Source organism: Gastrolobium bilobum, unplaced genomic scaffold (genome assembly GCF_033153095.1).
Source record: "Gastrolobium bilobum isolate Gb01-03AN ecotype WA unplaced genomic scaffold, APGP_CSIRO_Gbil_v1 utg16022, whole genome shotgun sequence".
NCBI lineage: Eukaryota > Viridiplantae > Streptophyta > Magnoliopsida > Fabales > Fabaceae > Gastrolobium > Gastrolobium bilobum.
The window spans coordinates 139,011-151,811 of NW_026896072.1; the positions used below are offsets into that span (position 1 = coordinate 139,011).

General features: G+C 34.1%; 2 protein-coding genes across 2 annotated transcripts; one reads left to right on the plus strand and one right to left on the minus strand.

Moving 5' to 3' along the window:
* Positions 1–2,416: 2,416 nt before the first annotated feature.
* LOC133297654 (uncharacterized) lies at positions 2,417–8,029 on the minus strand. Its single transcript, XM_061496823.1, is given in 7 exon segments — positions 2,417–2,692; positions 2,834–3,145; positions 4,389–4,556; positions 4,763–4,828; positions 5,687–5,824; positions 7,000–7,083; positions 7,709–8,029. Coding segments are annotated over 7 exon segments (1,203 nt in total). The 3' UTR covers positions 2,417–2,578.
* A 2,867-nt stretch (positions 8,030–10,896) lies between these two features.
* On the plus strand, positions 10,897–11,271 carry LOC133297655 (transcription factor MYBS3-like). The gene has a single exon (XM_061496824.1). The coding sequence runs from the start codon at positions 10,897–10,899 to the stop codon at positions 11,269–11,271; it is 375 nt and encodes a 124-aa protein (XP_061352808.1).
* Positions 11,272–12,801: the final 1,530 nt, after the last annotated feature.

Consider the following 12,801-nt stretch of genomic DNA (forward strand, 5'->3'; position numbering starts at 1 on the left):
CATACCGGACCATGGTGGAACAAACAAAGAAGGAGAAAACTCCTAAACTGAAGGCTTATTATAACAACTAGTGAATTAACTAAGTGTTTAAGTGAATTAAACATGTATTCAAGGAAACGTTAAATGGTAAATCATGTAAATGACATGATAAATAAATTAAGATTACAGTTCATGCCAGCCAGACAAGTCTAATAAGACCCTGATATAAGTATAAAGTATATGTGGGGTCATAGATGTCATTACGGAAAAAGTCAGGATTAGTTTGGTAATTGACCAAGGTTAGGTCAAAGCTTGATTTTGATGATGTAATTAAATTCTATAGTTAATTTCATGGTTTCCATATATTAATTTTTAAAATATTGGAGATTTTTATTTTTATAAAAACCAATATATATTTTTGGATATACTAATCAATAGATTTCTATAAAAATTAATATCATATGACATATTTGAAAGAATTACATAAATTCTTTATTAAAAGGTATTTTTGTCAAAAATATTTATTTTTATCTTATATAGTATTATACAGTCATTACCAAATACTAGATGATATTTTTTAGTACAAATACTAGATGATGTTATCTTATACAATATCATGCCAAACGCTGATTTGTATTAAAATTTAATTAGATCTTATAAAATCAAACCTTATACTATCAGGCTTAGAAGCACAGACACATTCATTTGAAAAAAAGTGTCGAACACGGACACCTTCTGACACGCTTCGACATGCGTGCAACACGTGGTCAATATTTTAGGGTATGCGGTCAATGTTCCGACACGCGATCAACATTTTTCGACACACAGTCAATTTTTTCGACACGTTTTAACATGAATCCGACACTTAGTCAACATTTTCCGACACCTGGTCAACATTCATACAAATCCAAATTTTATTTTATTTTATCTTTTTAACTAAATATAAAAAATTAATTTATAAATCAAATATTTTATGTTATGAAATTTGACATGAAAAATTAACAAGGCATGAAAATTTATTTTTGCTTTATATTTATGTTACGAAATTTAAATATTTAATTAGTTATATAACTTATTATGAGCTGCTATATGTATTAAATATAAACTATATATATATATATATATATATATATATATATATATATATATATATTAAAAATATTATTTAATATCAAAATATGTCCTAACGTGTCGAAATCTAATATTTTTTATAATTAACGTGTAGGCGTATCGTGTCGTGTCATATCCCGTATCGCGTGTCAGTACAACATAACTATCAGGTCTTATACTGTCAAGCTTTATCCTATATTGTACACTAAACATGCCTTTAAGCTATAATCCTTTAGCCATTCCCTTGGTGAGAATAAAAAAATATCTTTATGTTCAAATTGCTTGGCACATGGAGAGAGTAAACGCATGTGCAAGATTGTCAGCAACTTCTCATGACAAGATATTTGTAGATTTATCTGTAGATAGACTCATGAAAGTGTATCAATTCTATTAGATATTTTTTTCATAATTTCATTTTAGGTGATCATGATCTAATCTGCCATGATTGTGCAATTTCCATCGTATGTTTTCTTTGTTATGCGCTACTTCGAATTTGGAGTTACTGTTACCTGATCTAGTTTGCTATGAGTGTGTAATTGCCTTAAAATTTGAAAAGAAAATAACAATCTTCAAAATGATACCTACAATCTCCTAATTAGTCTATAATACATCAACATCAACATCAACAACACCTTTATCCCAAATTAATTGGGATCGGTGGTAGATGAACCCACATGAAATATACAAAACGGTTGAAAAAAAGTTAAAAAAAAAATAAATAAAAAATAAAAAAAAATAAAAGTAAAAAAGTAAAAAAGCCAAAAATAAATAAATAAAAATAAAAAAATAAAATAAAAATATAAAATAAGATAAAATAAAATAACAATATATGTATATATAAATAAATAAAAGTAAAAAAGAAAAGGACAAGAAGAAGTGGGGGAAATGAAGGGGAAAAGGACTAAAAAGGGACCATCTGGAACATAGGAATACCAGCGGGTCTAACCCTCCACCATACTTATAGCTTTTCTCCATTCCGTTCTAAGACATACTGTCCGCCAATCTATATCTCACTCCATTAAATCTTGTTTTACTACTTTTTCCCAAGTAAGCTTCGGCCTACCTCTGCCTCTTTTTGTGTTGAGCTCTTGGTAACAAACTTCTGTTCTTACAATAGTTCCACTCTAATTTACTGCTTGGCAAATAAAATACAACCACCAAAAAATCGCAATGACCATTCGAAAGTGCATGTCAGTTGCAACTAGCCGGATAGAATATATCTTGCGTAAGATATTGCATAAAACCACAAAATACATTGATCAATTGATGAGTTTAAATCTTGAGTACGCAATTGTATTAAAAATTTGGTAAGAAAAACTTTGTCGCCATTGTGATTCTACCTGCTCGACCAGACAAGTCGAGTAATCAATAAACCGATCGAAAAATAAAAATAAAAATATTGCATAAAATATACTAGGTGGCATGAAGCTGCATTCAGAAGTTGGCTGGGAATACCAAACCTCCAAAATGATCACTTAATATAAATGAGTCAGCAGACATTCAAATTCCTACTTTTTCTGCCACTCACGCAGGCCCAGTCATCCATTTTGGAAACTTGTATGCCTTCTAAGAATGGTGAATATCTTTTCATGATGTACTGGACCTGCATAAAACACAACGGCAATGAACACGACCACATCATAGAATTGACAAGCAGTTCCACCAAACTACATATCCCAAGGGCCAACCAAGAGAAGGATGCATTTTGAATAAGAAATTCTATAATACACATTAGTTAAATTACCTGCTCAGATAATACACCAGAGAGACCAATAACTGCTCCAGGCTTTGCACAAGAGATAATTTCATCAGCAAGATCTAATAAAGGATTTAAGAGTATATTTGCAATGACCACGTCGTACTTATCCTGGTCAGTAACAGTTTGTATCTCACAGGTGTTTTCTCTCTGGTCATCCCCGGAGGATAAAGAGGTTTTGCTAGCAATCAGATGCAGTTGCATTTTGTCTGGTCCAATATTGTTCAGGGCAGCATTTTGAGATGCTGATGCAATTGCTTGTGAATCTACATCAACTCCAACAGCAAAGGCAGCACCAAACTGATAGTGTAAGAGGATGTACAAATTGGAATTGAAGAGTCAGCTAAAGACAGATTTAGGCAGTTTTTCTAAAACTGGAACAGAAAAACAACAAAAATACTAACATGAAATTATTGGACAAAAAAGAAGTGCTCATTATGATGACAAAGTATCAAAAAGTTCAAGAGAAAAATATGGTGTTTTATTATAAAAATAATAATAATAATTATAATGGCAATCAGATCAAAACATATTTGCCTATTCAAAATTTGTGGATACGGGTGTTAACGGGCCGAGTCGGACCGGGCTTTGGTCTTAAAAGGCTAAGCCTATGTTTAAATGTGTCAGCCTGGCCTAGCCTGTTACCTGTTATGAGTATAATTATCAGCATGTGGCCTGACTTATTTACAAAAAAAATAAAAGCCTGGTTTAGCTTGTTAAAAAAAGAATAAGACAACAAAAATTTATCCAAACAAAACATAAAATCAACAACACCAATAATTCCACAAAGATTCATAAATTATTGTATATCCAAACAGCATACTATACAACAAAATCATTCAAAAAGTTTGTATAACCAATAAAATGGGTTGAGGAGAGAGAGAGGCCTATTATGAGTAGTATAAAAAATATAAAATAAAAATTAGTATACTAGGCCAGCCTGAGAGGCTCTAAGGTTGGATTTTTGAATTGGAGCCTGTTGCCTTTTTATTAAACGAGTTTTTATATAAGTCCAAGTCTGGTTCCAACAACCAATTTTAGACATATAAGACCGGGGCCTTCACGAGCTGAGTCAAAGGCCCCTGAAAGGCCCTTGGTTCGTTTACCACCCTTATTTGTGGATAACTAGATGTACATATCTAGCAGCAAAAAATTGCATGATGTTTTTTACATTTTTAATAAATGAATGATATATCTAGTTGAACATGCAAGTATCTATCTATACAGAAGTTTCTAATCAAATGAACAACCAAAACATTTTATGATGCTGATGATACTACAAAATAACAGAAAAAACATGAAACTGGCAATATGTTAGACTTCTTCATGCAATTAGGCTTTTACAGAGAAGCAACAATCAAGAAGACAAGATAAGCCAAGTGAAGGAAGAAAACTATAGTTTAGGACTGCAACCAGTCCAGCTTATGAAGAATAGAAATGCAATGGACTAAAGACCATTAAAGTGGTCCTCAGTAAGCTGGTTCTTCAACAGTTTTTTTCATTTTAGTTCAATTTCACAGTATGCTGACCATCAATTGAATACCTTAAGTGCTGCAATTGCAAGAATTCCAGTGCCCGTGCCATAGTCCAGCACGTATTCTCCTCCTTTTATACAACCATGTAAGAGTAAAAGACAGAGTTTGGTACTGGCATGCTCCCCAGTTCCAAAGGCTAGTCCAGGATCGAGAATTATATTTGTTGCTTGAACATCCTGTATAAAATTCAGGATTGATCAGCAGAAAATTCCTTAATGGTTTTCAGACTTAATATTCAAATTGAAGAGGGCCAAAATGCAACATAGTTACATTGATATTTACAGAAGTTGCCCAAATAAAAAAATAGAGTTCTCATGCATGATCAGCAACCACAAGAAGTTAGCGACACATCATATATAAAGAAAGTTTACGATAGTCATACAGGTGGAGTACTCCACTCGGGCACCACCCACAGGCCTTTAGTAACTTCAACAGGATGGAATGATTCCTGTAAGCATAGATAGATGAATTTGATAAGTTTAATTTCAATAACAAATTCTAGAATCAATGATTTTCAGCAATATGAATGATTTCCCATTTAACAGCATGCCCCCTATATGAAAATGTTAAAGGATAGAAGACAGTAAACTGCCAGTGCGAGATAAAAATCAAACAATTAGTAGTTAGCGATAAGTCTATTTTATCAATGGTTCCTTTACTTATCACAGATTACAGCTTTACATGCAAAATCAATTTCTGGTTCACACAGGAACACTCCTATTATTTTCACTTGTGCCCCATCATTACAAAAAATGATTTGAGAAAAACACCAAAGAAGATGCAGAAAGAAATTTCTGCCCCATTCTTTCAGAGCAAATAATAGACAAACACATTTACAAACTTTACTAGTTATATTGTAGAACAGAGACTAGATTGCGAGGGAAAAGTGGATTTGATGCAACAAAGAAGTACTTCATTTTTTAGCGAGTTTGCACATGCATTAGATTCAATGTCCTAAGTAACATAACAAGAGAACAAACATCAACATCACCTTTGTCCCAAACTAGTTGAGGTCGGCGGTTGATGAACCCAAATTAAAAGCAAGAAAACATTGAGGTAAAATAAAAATAAATAAATAAATAAACACATAATAAATGAATAAATAAATTTAGGAAATAAAGGATTAAAAAGGCCATTTGGAGAAAAGGAATAATTGGTCATCCACTTTGTCCTAAGACAAAAATGTATGTCGGTTTATTTCTCACTCCATTAAGTTTTGTTCTATTACTTTTCCTCAACTAAGTTTTAACAAGAGAACAAACAATGAAAAAAAAGAGGATGAACAAAAGAAGCAAAGCAAATTGACCCGAGCTCTCTTCATCCAGTCTTCCTCGTTACTTTTAACTTCATATCTTGGTATCTCCTTCAAACCAATAGAATCAGCTGCATGCGAAATGCTCAAAGTTATATCCTCATCTTCAGGAAAGATGGAACTAATGCAAATCTGCAGAAAATATTATTCTTTTAGAATTCACACCAATCCCAACATTTAATTCAAGTAATGTTTATCAAAGAAAAAGTCAAACAAATTGCATAAAGAATATAGTTTGAGACAAGATGCATATAACTTGGGGATTAAGTTCAATTAGGGTAGTTTTAAAATAAATAAGGAATTGTATTGAATAAGTTGCACATGGCCTTAAGTTGGGGGGTTCTTACCCTAGTAAAATTATGACTATTATGGTTTTCTGTAGAAGGAGGTTATCCTGTATTTTGAACTTACATATTTAGAATTAGACCATTCAGAATGATCAATTGGGTTTTGTTTACCTCACCTACGTACTCTCTTTTTATATTTTTGTTTTATTTTTTTTGGTGTGGGTAAATTCTTCTTTCTATTTGTCCCACATCACCAGGGATGACATAACAGTATTAAAAATTTACCTGTCTTTTTTAAGGACCAGTTTTGAGGGCTATATATTTTACTCTCGGGGGTTATGCTTCAAAATAAGTATTCTCTACCTTGGGCTGAGGATAAAAATAGTATTTGAATTGAGTTAGTAGCTGAAGGTTTTGTTCATTTTCATTGTGCCCTCCCCTACAGATTTTTCTTTATTAATTGAATCATGTGGATAACTGCCAAAGGAAAGTTCATTAACATGTTTTTCATATTTTCCCTTCTCTTTCTCTCTTCCTGCATCCCTTTTCTGTGCACTATTCATGCATACCAAAATTAGGAGCTGTTAAACCAAATGGCAAGGGAAAGTTAGTTGGAATGCTTTGCAAGTGTGAATAGATGGAAAGATTCTCTATCTCTTTCTCAACAAAATGGAATTTATCAATGAAGATGAGTATACAACTTCAGCTCTGAAAGATTTTGTCACTTGTGATATTCTTCTATAGTTACACAACCAAGAAAAAATTAGCTAGAAAGGCTAAACAAAATTCATGTGCTTTGGAAAACAGGATTATATGGAATCCTTTCCTCATTTTATTAATTGCCATCATTCTTTCCTAAAGATTCAATTAATTTTCTAATAGAAAAACCTTGATCATAATCAAACATAGCATTAAGTTTAAAAATAAAAAAAAAATTGATAAACAAAAGCACACAACAACAGTTATAAGAAAAATTAAAATAAAAAATAAACTGTAAAAAGAAAATCGGCAACAGTCTACCTCATCAGTATTTTGTCCGAAACCATCTTGATCCACGCTAACAGAACTAGCACCGAAGCATAGAAGAGCTTCTGCAAGCACATCCTTGTCAGCACAAAGAGGAAGGACAGTCAAACATTTAGGTAGCATAACAAAGATTTTATACCATAATATGGTTCAAAATCAAGCTAAATGTATTTTTGGAGTCTAGCTGACACTTCCTTCCACACAAATCACATACTTCAGTTACTTTAACAATGCAATCTAGCTCACAAGTCCCAACAACATTATTCATTCACATTTCAGTTTGGTTGGATTCTTTTTCAACCTAAACCTAAAGAATAAACCCCTTTACCAGTTCGGTGGCTGTTTAATATGTGGCAAACCATCATGAACAATTTATAAGCTGGTCCATTTTACCGTTTCAAGAATCACAACAAAACACACGCGAGAACACCAATGTCACAAATATTAGTCTAAACCCATTTTAAGAAAACCACTTGTTCAGGTTTCTTTATGCACCATCAAGCTAGGCTAAATCGTTAGTTCTGGCATCAGATACCAATTTCAGGATATGGGTGACTTAAAGTTCTGAACTTTTTTAGCTTACGAACTTACCCAGTTACTATCTTGAACAAGGAAAATGCAGCATTACAATGTAAAAAGAGAAAAGAACAAGGAAAGGCCGAAATAAAAAAAGAAAAAAAAAAGAAAAAAAGAAGAAGCTTACAGCAGAATCTTTAGGACAATGAACCAGAACCTAAAGATAAGGAGCATGTGCAGGTACAGGTACATGTGCAGCCTGGGACTTGTCTGCTAGAGGGGCAGAAGAAGAAGTGGAAAACTTTGCATTAGCACTTGCAACATGAACATTGATATGGATATGGGGAAGAAGCCATGGGTAACTAAGTTTGATATGATTGGAAGGAAAGGAAAATGATGTGAGAGCGGAAGGGGACGAGCGTATGAAGCAGCGAGAGAGGGTAGTGGCGATGGGTGAAGGAGAGCCAAGAGTGAAGGTTAGCTGTTTGAGGAAATGCCACGCTACCATTTCCTTTGTTCCAATGATACGTTTGACTTCACATGCAATTCTAGTACTTAATGATACGGTAGAGTTGCATGCGTAATGGCTCACTTATAAATAATTATGTCTAATAGACGGCAGATCATTTTAGTAAAATCTATAAATAATTTTTTGAGTTTTACTTCTCTCTCTCATGTAATAAAAAAAAATTTCTTATATTATGAGACAAATAAAATGAGATCCATCAATTTAAAAATAATACAAAGGCACGTCTTTTTATTTGAGTATAATATGAAAGATGAATCTCATCTAACATAAAAACATAATTTTTCATAAATTTTTTATCTTAAAATTTCACTTGAGTCAAATATAAATTTTATGATTATTTTTATAGATATTAATTATATAAAACTTTACTAAATTTTATGAATATTTATAAAAACACACATATATAATTTTTATTTTTTTGGATACATATATAAAATTTTCAAGATGAGTGAAATTTTAAAACCAAGTATACGTTTCTAGGCGTTTCATGCGAGCTAAGGATTTTTGGATGGATATTGTTCCAAAGTTAAGACAGCATATTAATAAAAACTTTTTATCTTTTTTATCAAGAACTTACTTTTATCATATTAACATGAGATAAGTTATTATGCCTACTCTTAATTTGCCTACTCCTCTCAATATCGTTAGTTTATAATCTCATCCAACGGTAGAGATTTGCAGGATACAATAAATTATTTTACCCCTTCCTTCTCCTAATTGCCTCCTACCCTTTCTCTCTATCGACGAAGACAAAGAAACACATATGATCGAAATCCCTTGTGAGTTTGAATTGATTTTTTGTTCACATCTATTTGTTATGACTTTGGTAAAAATAGTTCTATTGGACGTAGTTGATGACCAAGATGCCAATAGTATGACAATTATTCGAATACCAAATCCCTAGCTTTCTCTCTCTTCAATGGCACTTCAACAACTAACTGAGTACGAATGCAAGTGACTCGACAAAATCACATGAGGATGAAATCAACGAATTAGCCGAAGATCCACAATTAAAAAATAATGTGAATTCGACATATATGATTAATTAGCAAACTCCGACAAAATTTGTAATAGTATCAAACTATCAATTATGATGGGACAAGGGAAAGATCATTGTTGCCGAACCAGAAACACCTTTTAAATTTTGAATTTTTGACTCTATCCTTTATAAAATTCCAAAAGTGATGGTAGGTTTGACGAAGATGATGGTCGTCGAAAGGGGTGAGAGGAGAAAGAAAGGGTGGGAGGGAGTGAGGAGAAAGAAATGGATAAAAGTGTTTATTTTATCCCGCAAATCTTCACTGTTAGATGAGATTATAATCTAACGATGTTGAGAGGGGTAGGCAGAAGTGAGCAAATTAAGGATAGGCAGAATAACATATCTTTTGTCTACTTCTTCAATGCAGTATTTAAAAACCCGGCCCGGCCATCGACTCGGCTGAGGTCAAGGGTCCCAAGGTCACTACGCTGACCCGGTTTTATATATTAAAAAAATATAAATATATATCCTATATGAAAACATTAAAAAACAAACCACCAATCATCAAAGATTCAAAATATACTTAACATAATTCACCAATTACAATCACAAGTCAATATTACACAACCTAATTAAAGTATCAAGATACTAAAGTACAAAATTCATATTCTAATGGGGTCACTACGCTGTCCTGGTTCTGCCTTTTTTGAGAAGGTCCCTAATAAAGGAAAATTCAAAGGAAGTAAGAATGTGTTTTTGTTTTCCATCGACGACCGTAAGGATTTCATTTTAAAGGGTAAAATTCTTACTTTTTATAGAAGATTTTCGGCAGCGAGGTGAAGATTGAAGACGTCTAGGTCGCTGGGAGAAGAGAACGATTAGATTTAGGTTTGTAAACATTTTTATTTAATTTTTTTAATAAAATGAGGTTGTTTTATGAAATATTTTTTTTAAAAAAAAACATGCAGTGATCTTTGATCCCGGAGTCACTGAAACCCGGTCGGGTTTTAGAAGTTGAAGGGATCTATATGCATATAAGATCCAACTTGTGACCTCAACCTTCAGAGGAGATGGTTCAGGGTTGACCTGAGTTAACCAGTACGGGGTGAGATGTTAAAACAGTGCTTCCATGTCCTTAGATTAGATTACAATATCATATAACTGTATAGATCTTTGGGTTTAAACTAACCATTTTACCCCTTTCTCTCTCCCGTTGCCCCCCACACCCTTTCTCTCTTCCTCGGCTACGGCAATCAAGAGAATACCGAAATGGTGTTTCGGTTTATGTAGAGCCAAGCAGTTTGGAAATCCGTTTCGCATTTGAACAGGTTTGTTTATACCCTTTGCTCTGGGAAGGTCGTCAAGCTTCGCTCATTCAATCCTTTTACCTCCGCTCTCGATGCCTTCAAACGGTGCAATTTAATTGGTACCGAAAAAAGAGCAATTTAATTTAATGACTTCACTTCTTTCAAGCCTTTTACCTCCGCTCTCAACTCAATTTTCACCTTGAATTTTTTGTTAGGTTGCAATGTTGCATGATATTGGTTCTTGCTTTAAACAGACCTCAGTGTCTCTATATGACACATTTGTAGAAACCTATATATCTTAATGAATGCAAATGGAACCATTGTAATTTTTAGCTGGCCATTGATTATGAGTTATGGTTCATGAGTAGCGTAATGTTTTTCCCGTGTCCTTTTTTTTTCTGCTGTTAACTTTATTTGATTATATATTAGGCTTCAGATCCACCTTCAGTGCCAGAAGAACAAATACTATTGCCACCTTCTGAGAAGGCACAGCCTAGTAAAGTAGAATCACAGCCTTCATTAAATCTCTCTCTCTCTCTCTCATGTCAGAATTTGAACCCATGGAAACTTCTTCTCAAGAAAATGTGGAAGAGCCCAATGAAACTATCATTGGATCAAATGGAGTGACACCAGTGCCTCCAGAATTCTTCCCAACTTATTTACCTCTCCCATTTTCCATATGTCCATCAAATGCAGCTTCCTTTGAAGAAGTTAATGGAGCTGAAACATTGCATCATCAGGTCTTCAAGCCAATCCCGGTCATTCTCAAGGAACCTTTCAATGTTGATGAACTCGTGGGAATGTCTCAGCTGAGAGTTGGTGAAACACAGGTACGTGAGAGAGTGCCTTCTCCACTTTTCTTAAAATTGTTAGGAGAGCCCTCAAGGCAGTCAGCATTTCATGCAAAGACTCCAGTTGGAGGTTTTGATATATAGACAATGGCAAGAACACTGCAATTCAAGCGATTTGATCTTTTAAGTTGGGTGAAGATAGCAGTGTTTGAGCCTTCTTTTGGTCACCTTTTTATTTGTAATATTATATATAGTTTTTTCCTTTTTTCTGATCCATGCTGTTTAATCTTGCAGTAGTACCAAGTTATAGGGTATGTAGCTCAGGTTAGATCAATTCTTGACAAATATATATGGGAAAATCACTTCTGTTGTCACTGCAGAAGTGATTTCCTTCTAATGGAATACCTCATATATTTCATGAATAGTGAAAAGTTACATCTATCTCATTCTAAGTTTTACAATCTCCTTATATACAAAGAAGATATAAAAGGTCCATCATGAACCGAAAGAAAAAGGAAAAACAGAATTTCCTAACTAGCTAACAGATGCAGTTACTTCTGTGCTGACGTGGAAATTTCCTTCTTATTCTCCAATACCCCTCCACAAGCTGGATGATGTATGTCATGCATCCCCAGCTTGTTCATTGCCTGTTGAAAACTGGTTGAAGACAGTGGCTTAGTAAACATATCAACTAGTTGGGCAGCTGATGTAATGGGAAGTAGATGAAGCAACCCATATTGAATTTTGCCACGAGTAACATGGCAATCTATCTCAATATGCTTAGAGCGTTGATGAAATGTGGGATTATGAGCAAGATAAATAGCGGAACGGCTGTCACAATAAACAGAAGCAGGACATAGCCAAGGAAGAAGCAGGTCCTGGAACAAAAATTGGATCCATTGGAGCTCGCAAGAGAGACTTGCAAGGGCTCTATATTCAGCCTCTGAAGAAGAACGGCTGACTGTTGTCTGTTTCTTCGAATGCCAGCATACAAGAGCAGATCCTAGAAAAATACAAAATCCGGAGGTAGATTTCCTTGTGTCAAGACAAGTTGCCCAATCAGAGTCAGCAAAAGCCTGAACCCGAAGATCATTCTGTGCTGGAAAATATAATCCACAACCAGGGGAACTTTTCAAATAACGCAAAATACGTTTTGCAGCAGCATGATGAAGGTCAGTTGGTTGAGAAACATACTGACTCAAATGATGTACAGCAAAACAGATATCAGGTCTTGTGTTAGTCAAATACAAAAGTTTACCAATCAGTCGGCGATATGGAGAAGGATCTGATAAAGGAACTCCTTTGTCACGTGAAAGTTTTAGATTAGCTTCCATTGGAGATGAAACCGGTTTTCCAACAGTAAGCCCAACATCAGAAATAAGCTCAAGAGCATATTTCCTTTGGTTGAGTATGATTCCTTTAGAGGAACGAGAAACTTCAAATCCTAGGAAATATCTAAGTTGCCCAAGATTTTTGATCTTAAATCTGTCATCAAGAAGCTGTTTGACACAATCAATTTCACCCATGTCATTCCCACAAAGAACAATATCATCTACATAGATTAAGAGAATAGTAAAGGAATCATGATGCCTGAGAGAAAAGACGGAATGATCAGCTTGGGCCTGCTTATAACCAAGACCAGTGAGAAAAGAAGAAAGCTTGGCATGCCACTGC

Coding starts and splice junctions, on each gene's coding strand:
- LOC133297655 (XM_061496824.1), top strand. CDS start 10,897: ATGGAAACTTCTTCTCAAGAAAATGTGGAAGAGCCCAATGAAACTATC.